This window comes from Pan paniscus, chromosome 7 (genome assembly GCF_029289425.2).
Source record: "Pan paniscus chromosome 7, NHGRI_mPanPan1-v2.0_pri, whole genome shotgun sequence".
NCBI classification, from domain to species: Eukaryota; Metazoa; Chordata; class Mammalia; order Primates; family Hominidae; genus Pan; species Pan paniscus.
This window is the reverse complement of record NC_073256.2, coordinates 126,826,281-126,850,408: the sequence shown is the minus strand read 5'-3', so window position 1 is coordinate 126,850,408 and position 24,128 is coordinate 126,826,281. Positions and strand designations below refer to the sequence as shown.

At 35.7% G+C, this 24,128-nt stretch overlaps 1 protein-coding gene and 1 pseudogene across 1 annotated transcript in view; both read right to left on the bottom strand.

Annotated features, from left to right (window-relative positions):
* The window catches only part of PKHD1L1 (PKHD1 like 1), a 165,337-nt gene that overhangs the window by 53,189 nt on the left and 88,020 nt on the right, over positions 1-24,128 (bottom strand). Inside the window, exons 41-50 of the mRNA XM_063606533.1 lie at positions 22,504-22,678; positions 21,372-21,528; positions 20,778-20,934; positions 19,415-19,494; positions 18,813-18,942; positions 17,270-17,399; positions 13,825-14,066; positions 11,749-11,885; positions 8,391-9,420; positions 6,870-7,061 (exon numbers count right to left, since the gene is read on the bottom strand). Coding sequence (XP_063462603.1) covers positions 6,870-7,061; positions 8,391-9,420; positions 11,749-11,885; positions 13,825-14,066; positions 17,270-17,399; positions 18,813-18,942; positions 19,415-19,494; positions 20,778-20,934; positions 21,372-21,528; positions 22,504-22,678 — 2,430 coding nt within the window. The remainder of the gene's footprint in view (positions 1-6,869; positions 7,062-8,390; positions 9,421-11,748; positions 11,886-13,824; positions 14,067-17,269; positions 17,400-18,812; positions 18,943-19,414; positions 19,495-20,777; positions 20,935-21,371; positions 21,529-22,503; positions 22,679-24,128) is intronic.
* Positions 1,574-4,337, bottom strand: LOC134731019 (mitogen-activated protein kinase 6-like; annotated as a pseudogene).

Below are 24,128 nucleotides of genomic sequence, written 5' to 3'. Positions count from 1 at the left end.
TTGTGAAGCAATGGTTAACATACAAGAGCTGATTAAAATCATCCAAAACCTCTAGAATTTGCTCCTGGATTTGCAATTTTCTTTATCTTTTCTTTTTTTTTTTTTTTCTTGAGATGGAGTCTCTAACTGTCACCCAGGCTGGAGTCCAGTGGTATGATCTCGGCTCACTGCAAACTCTGCCTCCTGGATTCAAGCAATTCTCCTGCCTCAACCTCCCGAGTAGCTGGGATTACAGGCATGTGCCACCACACCTGGCTAATTTTTCTGGTAGTTTTAGTAGAGGCAGGGTTTCACCTATGTTGGCCAGGCTGCTTTCGAACTCTTGACCTCAATTGATCTGCCCACCTTTGCCCCCCAAAGGGCTAGGATTACAGGCATCAGCCACCGCACCTAGCCTCCAGTGAAGTTTTCTGATGCTTGGGATTGCATTTAACCTGACATTTCTTAATAATTCAGTTTCACAAGTGAAACAAATTTCCATTTTTTTAAGTTGTGTTTTTCCTAATTTTTTAAGCTGCACTCATTTCAAGTATGTTGGTTTTAAGTGTCTTGGACTGAAATATAAACTCTTTGAAGTTGATATTTTCTAAAAATAGGATCATTAAGAGTTAGTGTCTCAAATTAATTTGCCATCTGGTATAACTTTATACATATATTTACATAAAGATATACCATCATGCATGAGATGCTTTGATAAAGATATATATGGACATGTGTAAAATTATAGCAAACCCTTACTTCCCACTAATCTAGTATACTTTTTAAACTTTTGTTTCACTCAGCATACATATACAATCAGGACAAGTTATCTTTTTCTGTTTTTAACTTTTAGAAGTAAATAATTTTATTTGACTTTAATGGAGATCAAAGTAGCCAAATGTACTTTACTATACAGTTGATTTTTTTTTTTCACACACAGAAGTAAAATGCCTAGCATAGTGTTTTCTCTAATTTGCAATCTGGTCTGAGTATTGCAACTAATTCCATTTAATTCAACACTTGTTGAGTAGTTACTATTTGCAATGTCCTGCGTTGAGCCTTGTGGCGTCAAAAAGATAAGTTTGTAGATCTGGCCCTCTAGGTATTCACAGTTTAGTAACTCAATAAAAAATCTTAATTCTTGAAGGGAATAGACGAAAGGGCGCAGAGAAACGTGACAAGAAAGCTAAAATGTTATAAATTCAGAAATACCAGATTCCCTGAATCAAAAAACCAGAATATAAACAAATAAGCAAACAAAAGCTCCTTTCTAAAATCCTCACCACCACTAAAAATAACCACAAAAAGAAAGCTTAGAGATTTGAAAGCTTAGATGTTTGAATATTAGTGCTTAAAAATTAATAGTTAAAGGAATATATACTTTATTTTATTTTTTTATGTTTAACTTAATTTTATTCATGCTTGCCTTGGGATGGGGGATAGATCATTCAGTAAAAACATACAGTAAAAACAAAATGTCTTATCATGTACAACTTTTAAACTACAATATGATGTACCTTAATTACTTCCATGCGCACAAGTCTAACATTCTTTTTTTTAAAAAAATAAACACAATTAAGACTTCTAGGAGCATTTTATAATAAAGTAATTCCTAATTAATTTTTCTTTGTAGATCAAGCACCTCCAAAATACAAATTCCTATACACAGTGAGCACGTTACTTAAAATGAACACTTAAGTAAATTAAGTATGTGGACAGCCTTAGGATAAGCTGACATTATAGATTCAGCTAGGTAGGCAACAAACCATAGTGTCAAATGGAAAAAGTGTATTTGCAAATAAATTTTAAAAACTAAGTTAATTTTTATAATTAAATACAGAAGATATGCTGATTTGCTAAAATAAATAAGATGTGATGTATTAACACTTCACTATAAAGAATGCATACCAGAACATTTGTAAACAGTGAATGAGTTTTATTAAGAACAGTTTACTACAATAAAGGCTGTCTAAATAGAAGCGCATTTTGTGAAGCACTATGGGCGGTATATGTTTTGCCACATACTCTTGTTACCTTGAGGTAGATAACACATGTAAACCAAATTCGGCATTCATTTTCAGTTGCTGCTGGTATCATGTGTTTTAAGAAATGTGTACAGTATGAAATACTTGGAAATACTCATGAATGAAAAATGTCTTAGGAAAAAAATAGCTATTTTCATGCAATTATGTACAGTCTCACTGTGTAAATTTCAAGGCAAGGTCTGTTTCCTGTAAAACAGATCATTGTTCTATGAGAGAATGTTCTTTACTTGTCTTTGTGCATTTCTTTTCTCCTCCTGCGTTGCATTATTTTGCTCTAGTCTTTATTTTTGTGTGCAAATGACATGCCAGTTAAAATGAAAACGATCTCACAAGTAGAAAAAGAAAGTCTGGATTTTAAAAAAGAAGAACTCATAAAACCCTTACTAAATGACACCATCTGATTCAAGTAAAAAATGACTTAAACACTAGTAATAAAAAAAGACAAAACACATTTCATGAAGAATACAAAGATAAATGTCTGCTGAGTGTTTTAGTTTAGATGTTTCAGATGCTGCTGTATGTTTGATGAGGAATTTGAGGAGAAGATTTCATAGCAGAAGGTGTTAATGTGGCCTGTATTGACTTAAGTGGTGACCCAACTGGACTGTGAAACTGCGGGATGCCTATGGACTCGAGCTGCTTGTTAAAGAGGAACTCCCCACTGTTGTTCAGAAATCCTTCCTCATTTCTCTCTCCCCAAGCTTCCCATCCTCTACTGGCTTAGTTTCTAGCATTTCAGGATCTTCTTTCCTGCTAAAGAACTTATCCAAGTAACTAGTGTAAGTGTTTTCCTTTTCAACTTGTTCATCCTTCCTTACCTCACAAAACTGATTTATGAAAAAACAGTCCTCCCTACCACTCAGAAACTGGCTGTCCCAAGAAGATTGGTACAAGGCTTCTAATTGAACCAGATTTGCCATTCCTTTTTCCTGTTTTTCTCGGCTTACTGACTTTGATATCAAACTTTTCAATTCTAGTTGGGACACTGAGCTATTCAAGTCATTTAATTTATCAACAACATCAGTAGGCTCATGCTGGGAACTAAGCTGAATACTTCCTGCAATAAAGGAATCAAAATCAAATCCCTGCTTCTTTTCCCTTTCTTTTCCAGCCAGTTGCTGTGATGCTTCCTCTAGCGCTATCTGGGCTTTAACCAATCCATTCCTTTCACATTTTGATTTGCCTTTCTTATCAGATTTTCCTTTGCTTTGTTCTCTCCAATTGGAAAGATCTATAATAAGCTTGGGTTCATAGTAATGGTTAACTTCACTCTCTCTCCAAACTAAGTTATCTAAATATGATGATGACCTCGTTTTGCAGTTACAAGTATGGCTACACTCCAGATCACAGTATTTGTTTTCATGATGATCTGAGTATTGCCAACAAGGCTCAGTAGAGTAACTGGTATCAAAAGCAGGATCCTCCAGATACTTTTCCCGATCTTCATCCAAATATTTTTGGGGATCAACTTGTAAGGAATATATACTTTATTATGTTGTATATTTAAAATAATTTACTTAGGAAGGTTGCACATGTCTGTGTTTCTGAAAAAGTGTATCTTAAATCATGTTTTAATAAAGTACTAATGTTCAGTTTACTCACAGGTATGCCATAAAGTAGGTAAAAGGATGATTAAATAAGAAACTATTCTATGATACAGTAATGGGAAATACTAAAATATCACTTCATTAGATAAAATAATTTCATTTGCTTTTGATGTTTTGGTTACTTTTGTTTCAGTCTTTATTTGGAAGAAACATTCATAGATATTTTGTTTAAAATATTTTATTGTACCACAGACTTTAAAAGTTTAAGTAACATCATTCCATTCTGGACATCTATTTATCAGAAGAAAAGCAAAGGTTTCTGGGTTTATATTATTAAGGCACTGTGACAGTGGGTATAGCTATTACTCAGATAGCAGGTACATGACCCTTTTAATTCACAGGGGAAAAAAACCTAGAAAAAATGTTTTAAAATTAAATGTAATAACTTATATCATCATAACGAATGATGGAAGTGGCACTGCACACTTAGGTTTTCTCCTGTAGATCCACTTTTCACCCTTCTCTACCCTGCTCCTTTGCCTTCTAGCTTCTGGTTGGGTTTAGACAGTAAGAAACACAGTAAAGAGAAGAGAGGGAAGGAGAAAAGTGAAAGAGAGGTATTTATTGCCCTGATTCTCACCCTTAGGGAATGTAGGGGGATCTTGGGGGGCTCTTGTATCTCTCAACCAAGGGGCACAGCTTCTTTCAGGCAGCCTTCTTCATACAGCTCTGTCTCTGGGTCCATGTAACTGTTCCTTCCCTTCATCTTTTCAGGGTCAGTAATGGTAATAGCATTTTCCCCTTACTAGCCCTTTGAAGAGTTCTGTGGTAGCTGTTCTCTCAATGCCAGAAATGCTGGTAGGGGATGGTGCCATGGGATTGGGTTTTTTGATCCCAGTAGGAATAATGGAATCTAAAAGTGGCAGGAGTCAGTGCTTAACCATTAGATATAAAGGTAGGTTTAATTAGCACAATAGTCACTGGGCAGAGGAATCAGAGTGTTCTGACCTGCAGGAATCTGTGATAGCTGATTGATTGATCTTGAGATTCCAGAGATTAGATGAGTAGCATATTAAGGTGATATTTGGTTTGCATATAGGAAGAAAACTAATAGGGGTCTTAGATGACAGAAGTCTAACTCAAATTACCTAGGTAGAAATTCACTGCTTCTTACCTATTTTCTAGATCCAAGCCAATTCACAGACCAAAAGCCCCACAACTGAGTGAAAGAGATATGTGGCCGATTATACCAAGGAAAGAAAAATAACCAGACCTTCCATATTATTAGATCCTGGCTCTAAACTGATGCTAATAATCCTCGAAGTCACCAATGCTAACATGCTAACATGCCCCACCAGCCAGAATGGGGGCTTATCAAGGGCAAGTGATGGATGAGTCTTCACTTAGTCTCACAGTGAGACCAGTAGGGTCATGGGTACATATTATGGTTCTTTCTCCAGTTCCAGAATGTACAGTGGAAACAGACATATAAAATCTGGTTTGAGTATTTGCAATATGGTCTGAGTATTGCAACTAATTCCATTTAATTCAACACTTGCCGAGTACTTACTATTTACAATGTTCTGTGATGAGTCTTATGGTGTCAGAAAGGTAAGTTTGTAGATATTGCCCTCTAGGTATTCACAGTTTAGTAACTAAATAAAAAATCTTAATTCTTAAAGGGCACAGAGAGACTTAATAAGAAAGCTATTATGTCATAAATGCAGAAATACCTGCCTTCCTGAATCATATATAAAATTGAAAAGACTGGCTCCATTTGAAACGAGGGCAGAAGTTGAAATTCTTCTAAGAAATATCTTAATAAGAGAAGCTGACAACGTGGAGTGTAATAAGAAAATTCCAGCATGTCCTGATGGATTTGACATAAGTAATTTTAGCAGCTGTCATGTGGCTGGTATAATTATGCTAAACACTTTCAAATCTTAATTGGTTTATATTGAGATACATGGTTTAAAATTTTTAAATGGCAAGTCTCTGCTTTGTAAATATCATTAAATGGGGGAAATTCAACAATATTGATAGCATTTTAAAGTAACATGAAAGTATCTGCAATACTGATGAGAAATGGTAAATATTGACACTATAAGAGAAAAAATAAGTGCACTTGGATTCTGTTATTAAACTCTTTTTCTATACTTACGATTCCTTATTATGTGTTTAGACCTTGATGATTACAGTTTTCCATATTGCTGTCAAGAAGTTGCATCATTTAGATTTACCCAGAAAATGTAAAAAACCATATTTGATGATGATATAAAGATTCTGTTTAGCAAATCTTTGATTCATCAATGCTTTTTCCATTTTTCAGAATCTGCAGTCCCTCAGAACAGTGTATATTGTGAGAGTGGATTCATTATAAATAGATATTTTAACTAATAATTTCTAGAGAGATGATGGATGGAATGATAAAGAGATAGAGATACAGATCTGAGCCAGTCAGGGTAGGTTAGGTCAGGTAGAGTGAGACTAGGCAGACTTAATAACTGGAAGAATTCCCACACTGGTTCCCCAACTAATGGAGTAGGGTCAAATATAGTAGGAGGAACTATGTGGATACTCTGTACTCTAGGAACAATTTTGCCACCTCCTTAATCGAATAAAAGCAAGTTTATCTCCTTGAGTTGGGGCGTGGGGGGCGGTGGGGGGAAGGGGGGGTGGGGCGGGGGCGGAATGCAGAGATTAGTGCCATGATTGAAGATTTAAGAAACGTGAGATTCAGGATTTTCACCACATCCCCATTTAGTTAGCTTGCTCGTTTGGCTGGTGCAAATGCCAGATGGATTATGAACAATGACAGTAAATTAATGCAACATAATCAGGTAATGATGTCAAGCATATCTGGTGTTCCAGGTATTGTACCTTTACTGGAACAAATCAGTAAATCCACAATCCCTGGCACCTGGTAGGCAGCTATTACCTAGTAAATGCTCCCCCATCCCATCTCAATCAGCAAGGACAATCAAAAACATTTGCTTTGAGTGGCAGGAACACTGGTCCATTTTTACTTGCTCCAAGGGCTATGCCAACGCTCCCTCTCTCTGTCATAATATTGTCTGGAGGTTTCTTGATCAGCAGAATATTTTGCTAGCCTCTGCATTTATAAAATGCTTCTCAAACACCTACTTCGAGAGTATTATTTGTTTCCTGCTTGGACTCTAATATAAATACTATACTTTTTGCAATGTTTGAACAACCAAGTAACAATGCAAGAAGATGATGACAAAAGTTTAGGAAGATATATTTAAATTAGTTGTTTAAACTAATATATTCCACTTACCGAAAGAGTCTGAAAGAACCACATCCTTTTCAAGCAGAGATACTGGAGAAGGCTGGTTGAACGCTAAACGGTGAAAGCTGACTGAAGCATCACAGACTGATCCAGGGAACCCAATGCTCCACTCAGCTTCCTGAGTACAATGAGAAGGGTCTAGCAATGAGCTGTGTGGAATGACGGTATGTCCTTTGTGGCCTGGGAAACAAACAAACAAAATATGTTTTTTATTTCACATTAAGAAACATAAAAAAGGTCTACAATATACAGAATTGTGACCCATAGTACCACTAATATAGCCTAAAGGTCTGGGTAATTTTGTTTGTTTGTTTGTTTGCACGGAGCAAGAGGATCTCATACAGAAACTTTGCAGTGGCTCTTTGGTCAGGAATGTTATTGTGGATTTAGCTGAAACACAGGGTCTGAAGCACCCATGAGAGTCAAAGTTGGAAATGGGAAGTGGGATGAGTAGCCTATTCAAGGACACAGAGGATTTAAATCCAGGTGTTATGACCATAAAGCCTTTACTTGAAACTGGTAGACTAACAATTAACATTAAAAACCTGAACTGAATTAAGTAAATCAATAAACATTACACAAAGCTTTATATATCAAAAGCATCCAAACATTCTCCCTCTTTAAAGTTACGATTATACTTGAAACAGAAGTTAACAACTGTGGTTGAAAACTCAACTTCTGCGTTTGAATTTTGAGATGAATATTCTTTCATCCTTCACAGTCTTTCAAAAGTAAATCATTACCGTCTATAGGTTTACCTGTCGATTGACTCACAAAGTATGAGGCACATATCCTCACTATCTTATTTAGACAGATTTTTTTATCATTTACAATTTGTAAACATGCTAAATTCTAGAAATCATGAATATTTATGAAATATTGAAAATGTGACTTATCTGAACTTGAAATGCTAAAATTTAACCTACAATGTATATGGAATTTTGTTCTTTTGGTATTCTTTGAATAAATTACAAATTTAGGATTTAGATTGGAATAAAAGGGTTCACAGCAGGTTTGTGACTTATTTCTTTTCTTAAAAGTATTTTCACAAGGATAGATACAGTCTGTCTATATTGCTTTTGTAAAGAAGCCTGCAATTTATATGTTTCTGGAGCATGACTGGCTGAAAAATTAGGGTAGTGATGTAAGCAGTTTCTTATCTGTGCAATTAACTGAGTATAAAATGGAGGCATTCTAAAACTGAAATGGTTTCCTTTTGTGATCAATGTTCCCATGAATATTGCCCAAAATTTTCTGTTAATTTAAAATCAATGTGCCAATGCAGGAGAAAAAGAACATATTTGGAGGCTGCCTCTGACAGACTGGGGCTCTTCCAGAAAAGAATGTCTCATCTGTGCCTGGTGCTTGCCTCTATCATTTAAATTATTAGTAAAGTTTGCTATTGGGTAAGATCTGTAATGCACCTAAGTCTGCTTTAACAATTCAATTCTGTGCTAACACAAACATATTTCCAATGGATTTTTATCACAAATTAAAAAATAACATTACCTGTAAGTGAGCCATCAACATCAATCATTACCATTTCATGTTCCCAGCGAAAGCCAGCCTTGTTCATTGTGCGAGAATACTGGATGTCAACAAACTTTGCACTCCAACCCCCACATCTGTCATTACAAACTCCAGAGATGGATGTCACTCCCAAAGCTACACAGTTGGGACGGTCAAAGTTCATAAAGTGCACAGAAGAGACAGTCAAGCCTTCACTAAATGGGAGAACCAGGCCTTTTGCTGTGCAAAATGCAGACCCAATTCCCAGTTCATCAAGATGGCCAACTATTTTGGCATTTTTAATCACTGCTCCATTGGTTTCACCCCACCCTCCAACATAAGGAGCCAGGATCCTCTTAGTCTCAATTCCAGCCTCATAGTTATTCACCATCACAAAGTTATGGAACTGAAGGGCACCTCCATTGACCCATTCAGCTCCTTTTTGACAATTCCAAGTAGTAAGTGAGTTAAATATTGCAGGCGCAGGCACTGTAGATGTACAAGATCCCGTTTGCATGGGGAAATATTCCTCAAAGATCCACATTCCAAACCAACCTTGAGAATGGACAGTATTGTTAAAAAATTCGCCAAGGGGAACTCTTTTTTGACAAATGTTTCTGTCATAGGATGGCCCATCAGGGTGGTTGTTCATCCGGTACCAAAAGCCAAAGTGAGTGCCACCAGCAACAGCATTGTGTCGTATGGTATTGTTCGGGTTGGTGACCCAAAATGCAGCCGGGGTCACATCATCATTCAGAAGACTGGTACTTTGCTGTACAAATACTGCCAAGTTATACTGGAGGATATTGCCATGTTCAATACCATCTTCTATAAAAAATGCTCCTCCCTTAATATCATATATAATATTCCTCTCAACCAGAAGATGGTGTGTGTTATGAATAGTAACAGCTCTGTTATAGGCCTGGTGAATTGCACAGCCTCTTACATAAGATTTAAACTGTAAATCTCCAAGCAGGTGCCAATGTATTGGATATCGCCCCAACCGGAAAGCCTGGCCAGCATGGAATACCTGTTAAGCCCAGAAATCACAGTTATTTAGTAATAGCTCAGATGTTGAGCTCATATTTTCTTGTTTCAAAAAATATCTAATTTTATATTATTATTAATATATTTATTTCTTCCAAATTTTTCATGTTTATTATTTGAAAATGTTATTGAACCCCCAACCCACCATGTTTTATACAATGTATAGCAGACCACACTTATTACAAAATGAATGAAAGAATGTAAAAAGCCATCTTTGACTCTTCTGCTTTTTGCCTTGGTATATTAGTAAACTTTTGTGTTTTAGGAAATAAAACATCTTGAAAGACTTCTTTTCCTCTTTTACTTTACTTTGCTTCTTATGTAATAACAAGAAACATTTCTTGAATGTTTTATGTGTGCCAGATGTTGTGCTCTTTTGCATGCATGATCCTAGTCTTTGCCATAATCCCCTAAAGTAGGCACTTGCCATTGACTTCATTTTACAGATTAATAAATGGAAGTTTAGAAAGGCTGAGCATCTTGTTTATGGTTACAAAGTTCCATTTAAACCCAAGTTGGTCTAACTCTAGAGCTGGTGCTCTTAATCACCCTGCTGTGCATTCTTTCAAATGGTCTATGATTTAATAATTTAATACAGAGGATACCAGTGTGTCTGTGTGTGTGTGTATGTGCAAGTGTGCATGCATGTGAGCATATAATCTCATGGGGTAAGGAAATAAAACGTTACTTCCTCTATTTTTGTTGTCCATCTAAAGCTAAAAATTAACCATTATTAATATTCAATATCCAGATCAACCTAGCAATCTCACTTAGTCCATATTTGAGATGTCACATGTAACATATCTCAGGAGGGAAGTTTAAAAAATGGAGGTGCTGACTGTGTCACCATCAATGCAGTCGAGGTGTGCCTGGTTTAATGGATTTATGGATTTTATTATCCCTTCCTCCCTCCCTTCCTTCCTTCTGCTGAATACATGATAAGAACTATGCCAAACCGTGATTATACAGCCTGAATATAAATAAGATACACAGGAGTTTCTAGTGTCATAGGGATAACATGCATATTTATGTATTTGTTTAATTTATAATCAACTGAGAATCTACTATATGCCATGCATTGTTCCAGGGAATCAGCAGAGAACCATAAAGACAACATCTGTAAAATAATAGAGCTTATGTTCTAGAGGAAGAGGTTGAAAATAAATAAAAACAGATATCCTATTAGGAGTTATGTATAAATAAAGTAAACAGGAGTTTGGGTGGCAATTTTAAATAAAAGTGGTGAGGAAAGTCCTCTCTGGAGCGATAACCCTTGTCAAAAGATCTGACTGAAATTAGGGTGTCAGCCATGCAAGTATTTGATGGAGGAGGATTCCAAGCAGAATGAAAAGCAAGTACAGGCCAGGCGCCATGGCTCATGCCTGTAATCCCAGCACTTTGGGAGACCGAGGCAGGTGGATCACAAGGTCAGGAGATCAAGACCATTCTGGCCAACATGGTGAAACTCCGTCTCTACTAAAAATACAAAAATTAGCTGGGTGTGGTGGCATGCATCTGTAGTCCCAGCTACTCAGGAGGCTGAGGCAGGAGAATTGCTTGAACCCCGGAGGTGGAAGTTGCAGTGAGCCGAGATTGCGCCACTACACTCCAGCCTGGCAACAGAGTGAGACTCCATCTCAACAATAAATAAATAAATAAATAAATAAATAAATAAATAAATAATGAAAAGCAAGTACAAAGGACCTGAGATAGGAATGTGCTTGACATGATCACATAAGGAGTCCTCTATGACTAGCATGGCACGAGCAAGGCATAGGGTTGTAGGAGATAAATCAGAGGGTATATCTGGGTCAGATCACATGATTCCTATGGGATGGACTTGGACCTGTTGTTTTACGTATACCATGAAGCCACTGAAGGATTTTGAAGAGGGGTGTAACAAGATCTGATATATGGTTTTAAAATTTTACTTTGACTGAAGTGTGGAAACTCTATTAGAGCAACGTGGGAGCAGGAAGACCAGGTAGGAGAAAATCACAGCAGTCCAGGTGGGAGGAGATAGTGGCTCAGGCACAGGATCAGGTGGAGGTATGGAAAGAGACTGGGTTCTGGTTACAGCATTTTGTGGTTAGAGAAGATAGAAATGCTGATTAATTCGATTCGAGGTGTGAGAAAATTTGAGAAACAAAATTTTGGCATGATCAAATGGGTGTATTAAAATTGTTTACTTATGTATCTGTCTCCCCTACCAGATTATAAGTAGCATTGACAAACAGCAGGAGTTCAACACACATTTCTTGTATGGATAACCTTGAGCAAACCACTGTGATTTAGTAATAATGCCTCTCACCTCTACATATTCTATTCTCCCAGTTACCATGTTAGCACCAGGTACAGGAGCATGAAACATAACGCATCCTCCAAATTGGTCACTTCCTATTTCTTCTCCAAACTTTCCTTGGAGACAGGTCTGTGTAGCAAACTCTCCTTCAAAACAGTTTTTAAAGCATCATTAAAAAAAAAGTCGGAATCCTCTTATATTGAAGATTTTCTCATAACTAAGTGTATCATTTGATTCACGTATGATCTCAACCTCATCCTAGAACATAGTTATTTGCATTCACATCATTTCCTCTTTTAGATAGCAAGATAGGTAAGTACCTTGTCTTGTTCAACTTTGTATTCCCTAAAGTACTTATACAGTATTTTTCAGAGAAGATACTAAACAAATATTTGAATGATCAAGGGAATATTGATAATGGGATTTAGTTTTATTATTTATGAAGCCTTCCCCAAGATTTGAGGATTAACATAATCAATGCAATTTTATATTTCTAGAACATGAGAATATGCATTACGTCACCTACTTTTTTACAACCATAGTAAATAGAACAGAAAGTATTCTTAATTTAAATGGATGAAACTAGGTTTCATGTACATTGTGATAATTGACGCAGATGAACTGATGAACTGGAATGAGAACGTAGCTCATTTGACATAAAATCCCATGAGCTTTGTCTTATACTTCCTTTTGAAGAAAAGACTATTATTTAAGCTGCATATGTTATTGTTCAACTACTTATAGTATTGTAATGATATGAATGATTACATAAAATATTTAAAAGAGACATGTAAGATGCATTCTGCTTCCTGCTATAGATATGAGAACTGTGATATAAACATCACTAAAATTCACCAATATCCATTTCCCTTCTATTTCTGGGTATATGGGTTTTGCACTAACTCACTCTCTTCAAGTTAGGCATAGCCATGGAATCAGTTCTGACCAATTACCCTTGAGTATAAGAGACACCTGTCACTTTGAGACCAAAGCAATGAGTTGCTAGTGCTTTACTTTCCAGTAATCTCATCTCCTGCCTCAGATATCACAGAAGCCCGTGCTGAGATAGATCCTTCATAAGCCTGGATCCCAAGGCAATTATAATGAGAAGAGCCCACCTGTTGACCCATATGGGACACATGTAGCATGAATGGGAAATAGACTTTTATATTTTAAATCACTGACATTTTGGGCTTGTTTGTAAATAGAGCATAACCTAGTCCAGTGTTTCTTAACTGAGGCCAATTTTGCCCCCAGGGAACATTTCTGCAAAGTCTGGAAACACTTTTGGTTGTCACAGTTGTTGGAGGAGGCTACTAGAATTTAGTTGGTAGATGACAAGTGTGCTGTCAAACATCTTGTGATGCACAGGACAGTGCCCCACAGCAGAGAATTATCTGGGCCAAAATACCAACAGAGCTGACTTTGAAAAACTCGGACTTAGCCTACCCCCACTGGCTCAGATCTATATATCTATAGATTTTCCCCCCATCATTCCATCTATCCATTTGTCTGTCTATCCTTCATCAGTCTAGGAATTAATTAAAATATCTTTCTACAGTAAACCCACTCTCACACTGTTCTGATAAACTGCAAATTCTGGAAAATTAAAAAAGCTCTGACAGTCAAAGATTTGCTAAACAGAATCTTTGTATCACTATCAAATATAGTTTGCCATATTTTCTGAGTAAATCTAAATAATGCAGTTTCTTGCTGACAATATTAAAACTAATCATCAAGGTCTAATCTAAACATAATGATGAATCATAATTATAGGAAGATAATTTATCAACAGAATCCAAGTGCACTTATTTCTCCCATTATAGTGTCAGCATTAACCACTTTTCTTCAATATATTCAAATATCTTCATGTTACTCACAAATACTATCAGCATTTCCAAATTTCCACATTTAATTATATTTATAAGATATTTAATGGTATCTTATAATAAGATTAATATCATTAAATTATATTTAATGATATTTACAATGAAATACATTGAAATAATGTATTTCAATATAAACCAATTAAATTGTAAAACTATATGGCATGATTATACCAACCACGAGAGCTACTAAAATTACCTGTGTCAAATCCATCAGGACATGCAGGAATTTTGTTATTCCACTCAATATTATCAGATCCTCTTATTAAAATATTTCTTGTAAGAATTCCAACTTCTGCTCTTGCTTCAAACAGAGTTCCATCAGGGAGTGTGACCGTAATTCCTAAGTGTGTGTAATTTAGTGGGTTACTTAGTGTTATGTTTATGCCATCAGCAGACACAGATGCAATGGTCATTTTTTCATTCTCTCCTTGACTGTGTCTGTAAAAATTTTGACAAAAAAATTTTAAAATTAATATAAATTGACATAACATATTGTTTTGGTATATTTGTTTTATTCATTTTAAATACTTCTCTGCAAAATAGGAAACTATTCTTATGTCATATAATATTCTGAACAGAAATTAGAAAAAATATTTTATTCTTGCTTGATTAACTAAGTTTTACAAATATATTCAATTCAATGAAATATTTTTCAAGGTCTACATTCGTTCCTAGAACTGGATTAGCTTATAAAAAGTATTTGGAAAACTATTCATTTATAACATGGAGGATCATACTGAGTGGTTCTCAATTGAGGATGATTTTATTCCTCCCAGGGGACATTTAGCAATGCCTGAAGACACTTTTGGTTGTTACAATTGGGGGCTGCTACTGGCATCTAGTAGGTAGAGACCAGGGGTGTTTCTAAGCATCCCGTGATACACAGGATTTCCCCAACATAACAAAGATTATCGGGTCCAAAATTTCAGTCATGCACAAGTTGAGAACCTTTACAAGGGAGAATCACTGAAGGTTCCTGAACAAGGAAAAGAAATGATTGAGTTGAAGTTTAGGAGGTCTCGTTTTTACCATTCCTCCAAATATACCCCAAATTCCAGCCACAGCAGAAGGGATTTGCCAATTCTATAATGTACACATTCGTGCATTTAGTCATTCAACAAACATTTATTGAGGGTCTAACCTGCATTTTAGGCATAGAACTAAGCACTGGGGATACCAAGTAGAAAGTTTCCCTGATTTTAAGGAGACAAGTGTGTCAATGCTTGATTGTATAATATATTATCTACTAAAGTGTGATTGCTGCTGTTAACAAAGGTAAGCCTAAGGGAGTTACCTCTGTGTTTTCCCAACTTTTCTTTTTACCCTTCCCTCCCTTGGCAAATCCTTTTACTCCTTTAAATGCCAGTGCAAATGACAGTGCCACATGTGAAATAGATTCAAAGCAGCTCTCTCAACTTTCCCAACCCTACTTCTGCATTCTCAATACACTCTGCATAAAGCTCTGTTAGTGCTCAGAGCAACCACGCTGCAGTCCTATGAGATATCTACCTTTCTGTCCCTTCCACTGACTTGTCTACTCTTCTAGGCATGAGACCCATTGAAATCATTTTATATGCTGAGCACTTAGTACAGCACCTGTCACAACTCAATAACAGGTTTGATTGATTGAACAAATTAATGCAGAATGAATTCGTGGGGGAAGAAAGTGGAATGGAGCCCAAAGAGGAAGATGATGTAATATTCCAGGTGTGAGAGGCTGAGAATCTAAATCAAACTGAGAGCAGAGAAAGCTGAGAGACATGCCAAGGGCAGACCAAAAGAACTTGGTGATACAAAGGAAATAATGAATGATAATAATTAGAAGGTCACTGAAAAAGATTTGTGAAGAAGAAAACTAGAATGCAGGTGTTTAAAGAAAGAAAACAAAGGATAGTAAGGATAAAATAGAAGAAATGAGCATATAATATTTAAGCAGTTTACAACTCTAAAATAAAGGATTAAAAAAAGAAAGATGCTACAGGAGACAGGAGAACAAAGCTGTTTATCAAGACAATGGGTGGATGGGGACAAGAATCATTCCAAAAGATACAGGGAAGAAATTGTGGGGGAGGGGCAAGGAAAGGTGGAGATTAAGGATGCTTAGAGATAAGGGCGAACCAGTGGTACAAGATCTCACAGGCGGTATGCAAAAAGGCCTTAGATTAGCCTCTCTTGAATTTTCCTGGATTCGGATGATACAATGATTTCTTTAGAAAAGAAGTTGTGAAAAGCATTTTCATATGTTGTATGTACCTAAACACATCTTTCCTTCCTTTGTTGTAATACAACAACACTAAGTGTAATAAGCACTTAGTTTGAGCCAAGTTCTGCTTTTACTGCTTTACACTTATTAACTAATGTAATCCTTACTAATACCATTCCAATTTTACTGAAGCACAGAGAGGTAAAATAATATAACTACAGAACTAGTAAGTGGTATTGCAGGGAGCTAGACAGAGACAAGCTGACTTTTGAAGGCATTTTCTTAACCACTGGCTTTGCAAACTCTCAAATAGGATTTATCAATGACACAGTGAACAATTAGATTTGGTGGGAAACTCCTTAATTCTTGTTTCTGAAAACTAAATAGCCCTATTCTAAACCCTTTCATTTCATACAAAAAGCCATAAATGAAGATTTTCTATTCTGTTAGTAACCCCTATCATTTTCCTGCTTTTTAATTTTGCCATTATATAATTAAAATTTCTTCCAAGGGCAGAACAAAATGGGCACTAAAGCTAAGTATATATTTAATTCTTCCTAATAACTGCAAGTCTATTTTTAACATGGAATATGGAAAACTCAAAATGACATCTTGAATTTTAAATTTAAGTTGAATCATGGCCTTAACACAATTTAGCTGTTTCTTATAAATCACTGTTCATTTCCTAATAATCACAACCATATTCAATTTTACTATTATCTATAATTTGAACAATAAAGCAAAAATAATGCTCCTCTTGCCCCTACTCAGGTGATACTTGGTGGTATTATGTTAATTTTCTTTCTTTTATGTCTTATTTGCTAAAATATGTAATTAAACAGAAATTAAGGGTCATAAGTAGTTTTGGTTTTAAAATAACAGGCACCTAAAAGGTTATGTGAATCATCACTTTTTGTATAATTATTTCTTCTCTTTTATTTAGTCATTATTAACGATTTTGCTCAGTGGGAACCATTTGCTAAGGCTGTAAGATAAGAGAGTTCACTAGCTGCTTTCAAACATGTTCTTTCGTGACCTCAAACTAAGAAGCTCATTTACATTTTTGCATTCATTAAGGTATTTATTTAAAACTCTAAGATATTTCCAAATGACTTTTAGTAGTCAAACACTTGTTTTTTCCAAATAGATTCTTACATGGGAGCCAAACCATGTAAAACATACATTTTACTAGGACATAGTTATTTCATAGGTTCAAATTTATGTTTTTTCTTATTGTAAATCTATCAATTATAATGCAATACAAATGTGATCAACCTAATGTTAACACTTGGCAAATCTGTATTTGGCTGTTCGTATTTCTTTATTAGAGATTTCAAGTTTAAACCAAATAGTCATGCACCATCTGAATTGTCCCTCTTTATACAGTATAAAAATTTCTTTTCTAAATACACATCATTAAGCCCAGAAGATATCATACCTGTGTCCTGTGCTTGCAATTACAATGTTATCTCCTGGTTTCCATGTTACTGCTTCTTGTAAAATTAAAATTCTTTCCCCTGCCTTTGCAGTATGAGCCAAGCGAGTCCAGGTCACAGGAACAGGCACACCTAGAACCAACATACACACTGAGTATTTCCTTACATGTGTTTGATTTGTTATTGAGAACTTTATACATTTTAATCTTTTCCCAAATTGAATCAATGTTGGAGAGGCTCATTTTACCTTAGCATTTCACACATTTCTCCAAAAAGAAATATGTAGAATGCTTGCTTTATAAAAGTAACAATTGTGTTTGTAATGACATGTATATGACTATAAAACTTTTCAAAAATATTCTTCTGCAATGATATACCCTATTTATAACCATCTTTTTTTACAGGCACACGATGTAAATGGGGTGTGATAATATTGACAAAATGAGCAAAAGTCTATTGTCTTTGTCATTATTGGTAGGAATTTCTTAAACTAATAATCTAGAGTCAAATGTAGATTTTCTAAGAAATTACATAGTATACATATATTGAGCCCTATGTAGGACTTTTATGATAATAAGGTATCATGTTTATGGTATTCTAAATTTATAAAGGGGACAGATTATTGCAATGTGGAAGACTTCAATATAAAAAAGATTCACACCATGCTTTCTTTAAATAGTATGTTGCCCTGGTACCTCAAACATGATCAAAATCATTTTTACTTGCTGACAAGGTTCTAGGATATAGTTATAGAAATCCACAACTATAAATCCCTTGTTATATTTTAGAGAGGCCCCATTTTCAGATACAAATTTAAGAAATTACATTCTTCTGCTTCTAGACTTAGTCTTTTTATATACATAGATAAATAAAGTAAACAGGCAATCACAGACAGGTACTATGGTTAGTGTAAAATGAAATGAGAAGAGCCTGGAGGCTCATGGAAAAGGGGAAGAGGAGGAATGTAGAAAAGACCCAGAAAGGTTTTCCCAAGTGTGACCTTGGTTCTGAGTTTTTTTGGTTTTGTTTGTTTGTTTGTTTGTTTTGTTTTGTTGACACAGAGACAGAGTCTTACTCTATCGCCCAGCCTAGAGCACAGTGGTGCGATCTTGGCTCACTGCAGCCACCATCTCCTGGGTTCAAGTGATTCTCCTGCCTCAGCCTCCTAAGTAGCTGGGCTTACAGGTGTGCACCACCATGCCTGGCTAAATTTTGTATTTTTAGTGGAGACAGGGTTTTGCCATGTTGGCCAGGCTGGTATCAAACACCTGGCCTTAGGTGATTCACCCGCTTTGGCCTCCCCAGGTGCTGGGATTACAGGTATGAGCCACCACACCTGGCCTGGTTCTGAGTCTTGATGTCTGGGCTAGCCTGGCTTGGATGTGGGAAAGAAGGAAGGGGTAAAGAGGGGATATCTAAAGACATGAGAAGCCTAACACACTTTCACTTTATCACAGGACAAATTATAATTATCACAGGATAATTATCCCTGGTGTCCTGGTGAGTCTTCCTCTACCAACTCCCTTAGCCACTTGGCCACAGTACCGTGCAGATCCAGGATTCCCTCCCGCACAGCCAGTGTTTTGGCACCATAGACAGGGAGCTCAGGAGATCGCAGGTGCCCGTGCAAGGTAATGACAGCCTTGTGTTGGAATGGGGATGTCTCTGTTCCAATCTGCAAAAGATGTCACAAATGCCATTCAGAAAATTAAAACCCCAAATCCACAATTCTAATCACACAAAAGTAGTTCTTTTCTATCCTCTCTTCTCTTTTGAGAATTAATTGCTCAGTTGTTCATATCTTTCTTTTGAAAGATAAACCTTTAATTTTCTAGTCAGCCAAATACACTATGCCAGACCTTTGAAAGGTATACTGATTGACTTTAGCCACATCTCAGAGTTAATTCTTTCCTGTTCTATTTTAAATTCTGCTCTATGGAAATATAAACTACTATCTTCCCATTAAAAACACAAGATTCTGGGAAACTTTTCTCCTTGCATAAAGGATTTTATACCAATAACAGAGACCTAAACAAAGATAAACTTAGGAGAGGTTGATATAATTAACTATCCATTTTACACATAGTATTTAAAAAAATGAATGGAGACAGATTGGAAATGAATATGTATTATGTTCTTTTGAATACCTGAAGAACACCTCCATCTGTAATTAGAATATTTTCTGCCTGGAGTTCAATGTCAGCTTCATCAAATATTAGAGTTCCACCTATGAATCATACAATTTTGAAATACATCACAAGGAAAAATCTTGTTAAAAGTTACCTATTAAATTATTCATTACAATTTAACATAATTATTAAATTATACATTAAATTAAAATTTAATTCCTCATTCATGTTCTGCTGTTGTTATGCATATAACTTCACTTCAGTTCTTTGGCAACATAAAAGCATAAAAACTCCAGACAAGACCATGGGAGTTTACAGAAAATCAAATCCCAGGGAAGATTATTTTCCCTTGAACATTGGGAAAGTAGCTTATTTTAGATGCTACTAAATAGCTCAGCTATGCAAATTAGTTGTACAAACACAGCACCTCAAAATATAAATTAAGAACAAAAGCAATTAAAGAAAAGCATGTTTATAAAAACCATTATAATGTCAACATTAGCTTTGAACTTTCACCCATTAATTTGCACTCTCAACAGCTATAGCCTGATTAGCATTATTAAAGATCATACAAGATACATTTTTATGAGACTATTGTAAATTTGTAAGTAGTAAAATTTTATTTGTCCAAAGGTCCAATATTTAATAACTTCAAAAACCTGAAACTTTTCTATTTTCCCAGAGGTTAAAAATAGTAAATAACAATGCAGGAGTCTTCCGGTGGCTAAGCCTGTTATGGCAAAGTTTGTGCACTAAATCCTCAAGCAGTCTACTCTTACCAATTAGTGATTCTTTTACATGCAATTATCACAGTTGTGGTTATTTAGTTTTCCATAGTAAAAAATAAAACACAGCAGCAGAGACAAACCCAGGCAACAACAGAAACAGGTTCACAGGCAAAGGTGAAAATCACAACCTGTCTTCCAAAGGGAGTCAAGGGGATCATTTAGGATAGACCTGAGCAAATCTCTATGACTTTTTAATTCCTGGGACCCACTACATCAGTGTTTTTCAAAGTGGAAAATACCTTTTTTGTTGTGATCTAGTGAAAGTGGGCGGGCATGCTCACACCTCCCCACATTGTTATTGAACCAAAAGTTTCATAAAACAACATTTAGCTTTAAAAGGTACTTACCCATATGCATGCAATCTATTCTGATGCTGTCTATCCTATTTAATTTTTAAAATGCTGGCTGCAACACATTAAATAATATCATAATCACAAATGGATCATAATACTCAATTTAGAAAGCCCAGGACTACACTGTGTATTAAAAAGATAGTGCAACTATGGATGTTCATAACTGTGGATTTTGATTAAATCAGTTTCACAGAAATATTTATCAGGCAGAGTCCAATGAACAGATATTCAGAAATTTACCCTGAATAAGCAACATTTTCAAAATAGGGGTGCTTTGATCCAGCAGAATGGTCTGTCCTTTTGTAATAACAACAAGAGATCCTTCTTCTGGGGGAGATTTCCCCCCCCATGAGAAATTGGAGGACCAGGCATCAACATAAAGAAAGTCAGCATTATCCTGTAATAGAACATAAGAGACCTTAAAATTTAGGGATTTTACCAGAGTTTTTCATTTGATTTTTCAAAAAGCATTTTATTACAATATAAATATATTTATATTATATAGTAAATATATATAAACAATAAGCATTTTATTAATAATAAAATCTAACCTACTTAAAATGTGTCATAATTGCCTCTTGGTTTATTTGACAATAATGATCAAGTTTAAAAAATCTATTACCAATTACCCCACAACTCAGAAAAATAAAAAATCTAAAATAATAAAACTTTTAGGAAAAGCAACAAAAAATGTAAGCTACTTTAGATTTATTATTGTCACAGCTCAGTTATTTTTTTGGAGACATTAAAGTAAAACAACAATTACCAATTAGCCCACCTCCCATAATGCTGGTTTTCTATTGCTGTGATTACTATACCCAACAGCACTATTACCAGTTTGGCCATGCCGACACCTCTGATGTGGACACAAACTGGAGCCCACCCTGAGAGAGTATGGGCATCTGTCATGCAGATGATGTGTGTCTTGTTGGAATACTCAACATCACATTTGGCTTCAGCTATGGTGATATGAACATCCTCTATATTTTCACTGTAAAAAAGAGGGAAAACACAACATGTATGTTTTTCTCAAATTTCTAGATCACACGGTCAAACCTTTTTATTCCTATGTATTATTGCAAAAAAAAAAAAGACCTGATTCTATCAGCCACCAAAGTGTAGATTGACGCTTTTTTTCAATATTAAGACTTCAAAATATTTATTGAAAAAAAGTAAACAAAGAGGTTAAGAGTCCAGAAAATAGGACTGTAACTAGCAGATGTTCCAGTGTTGGGGAAAGAAACAGTGATTGTTGTTGTTCAGTGATTCTATGTTGATCTCCCAACAGGTACTTTAAAAAGAGATTTTCAAGGATCACTTGTCCATGTGACATTTTCATCATGTTTGTGGACTTTAGAACTTAACCTCCAGGTAAAAATGCAAGTTCAAGGTAATCATAACTGCTTGAGGAGTTACAATGAGCTTCTATGGTGTATGCGATCTGGTGTTTTGACTTCAGCCTTCCGCACCTGAATAATGATGACAATGCAGTACACAAATTTGAGCCAAATAATGAGTATGTTTAAGAAAAAGAAACTTGACCAATTACAGTGGAATAGAACTGCTGTATGGAAAGATGTTTCTTTGATCCAATGAAGCAGATCATGGCTGGAGATAAGATGATGGAGAAAGCATAACAAGAAGGTGATTTATATTTGTGATGCTACATACTAGGATTGGGGGCAAGTTGTCTAACCTGTTTAATCTGTCTTCTAACCATAAAACGAGGTAAAAACATCTCAGGAAGTAAGGCAGGACTTCTCCGTGGGTAGGCAGGTGGTTGCCACAAAATAAATACTCAATAAATATTAGCAATTAGTACTATTTTTGCCTTAAGCTTAAGTTATGAGCGTATAGGTACACATTGCATGACTGTATTTCTGCACTGTCCGGGCATAGGAGAAAGCAGGAGTAATGGCTCAAGTCTGGAAATGCACAATGATGCGTGTTTGTGTGGAGACAGTACCTGAATCCTGATCCCACGACTGTCAGTCTGGTGCCCCCTGCTGTACTGCCTCTCTTAGGAGATACTGCGGTGATGAGTGGAGTCAGTGACACAGCGTACGTAAACGGAGTCATGGACTGTGACAAATCTTTCCCATTAACCACACTCACTTCACAGGCTTGCTCAGCTCCCGTGCCTATGAAAGGAAGATCAGACTGAATGCAGTTCTGCCATCAGGCCCTGATTCATTTCCAAAACCTCCAAACATTTTCAATAACATCTTACTTTTCACACAATCATCTTCCTTTTCCAATATACCTAGGCTACATGTGAATAACAGTGGCCCTCTAGCAATAGCCAAAAACATTACAAAAGTTCATGCCCATTATCGACAGAAGAAAAAGCCCTTTGACCCTCCCGGGGAGACTCTTCCTGTAGAACATTCTACAAACCTGCCTCCTTAGTTTTCCAATTCTAGAGGATCCAACTTTGTAAATTAGAACAGGAAGGAGGGAAGAACTGCTTAAAGGCAGGCACACTGACAACAGCAAGGAGTGACAGCTGAAGGCAAGGTCAGAGACAAGGACTACAGAAACCTGATGCAAAAACATAACGAGAAGATGCAGAGCCAGTGTTAAGACAAACAACCTAAAACCTTGACAAGTCTCAAAGCGTTGCTACATATATATATATATTTTTAATCAGGATTCAAACTCTGGTGTGGAAATGATACATAAGCTCAGTCATAAAAATATTGCATTTTTCAATATTCTTTGTTAAGGAAGTCAGAGAAAGAAGCAACAATATTTAGAAAAGCTTCACAAATTTTGCTAATGTTTTAAAAAATGTGTTCACATAAAACATATCCTTTATTCTTCTAGAATATTCACATTGTTTAAATATCTTCTTAAATTTTGTTAAGTAATAACTAAGATTTGTTGTCCAAATTACCAAATATTTAATCTTCACAACAATCCATTGAATTAGAGTTAATAATATCCCCATTTAATACATGGAGAAACTGAAGCAGAGAGAAGTTACTTGGCTAGGGTTACACAGTAAGTAACAAAATTGAGATTCAGGGACTCCTCAGAGCCCAGGCTCTTAACCATTAACTAAAAATAAATAAGTAAGAATAAGAATAATAGCAAATTACATATGGTCCTAGACATCATTCCATCCACTTTATGTACATTAACTGATTAAACCTGACAACAGTCCAGTAGACTACTGTGATTCATCTCACTTTATAGTTGAAAAAACTGAGGCATAGAGAGGTTAAATAACTTATTCAGTGACACAGGTAGGGTTTGAGTTTAGCAATGCACTATCGGCGTTGATACTCATAGCCATTAATGAAACTCCTATCTTTAATGGAAGCCTAATACTCTAATGGGAACTAAAAATGTGTTCTCCATTTGGTATGCGCAATAAACTAAGAACCATCAGTTTATACCAGAAACTGAAAAACTGCAGTTTATTATAAACAATTCCGTCTGCAATTTATGAATCTCAAAAGACATGTAAATCTAGAAAATGTCCTGAAGAAATTGCTTAGAATCAAGACAGTCATAAAGTGATTTAATTACTCCAAGGAATCCAAGAACTTGAAAAAAGAAATTAACTGATCTTTATAAAATTAACTA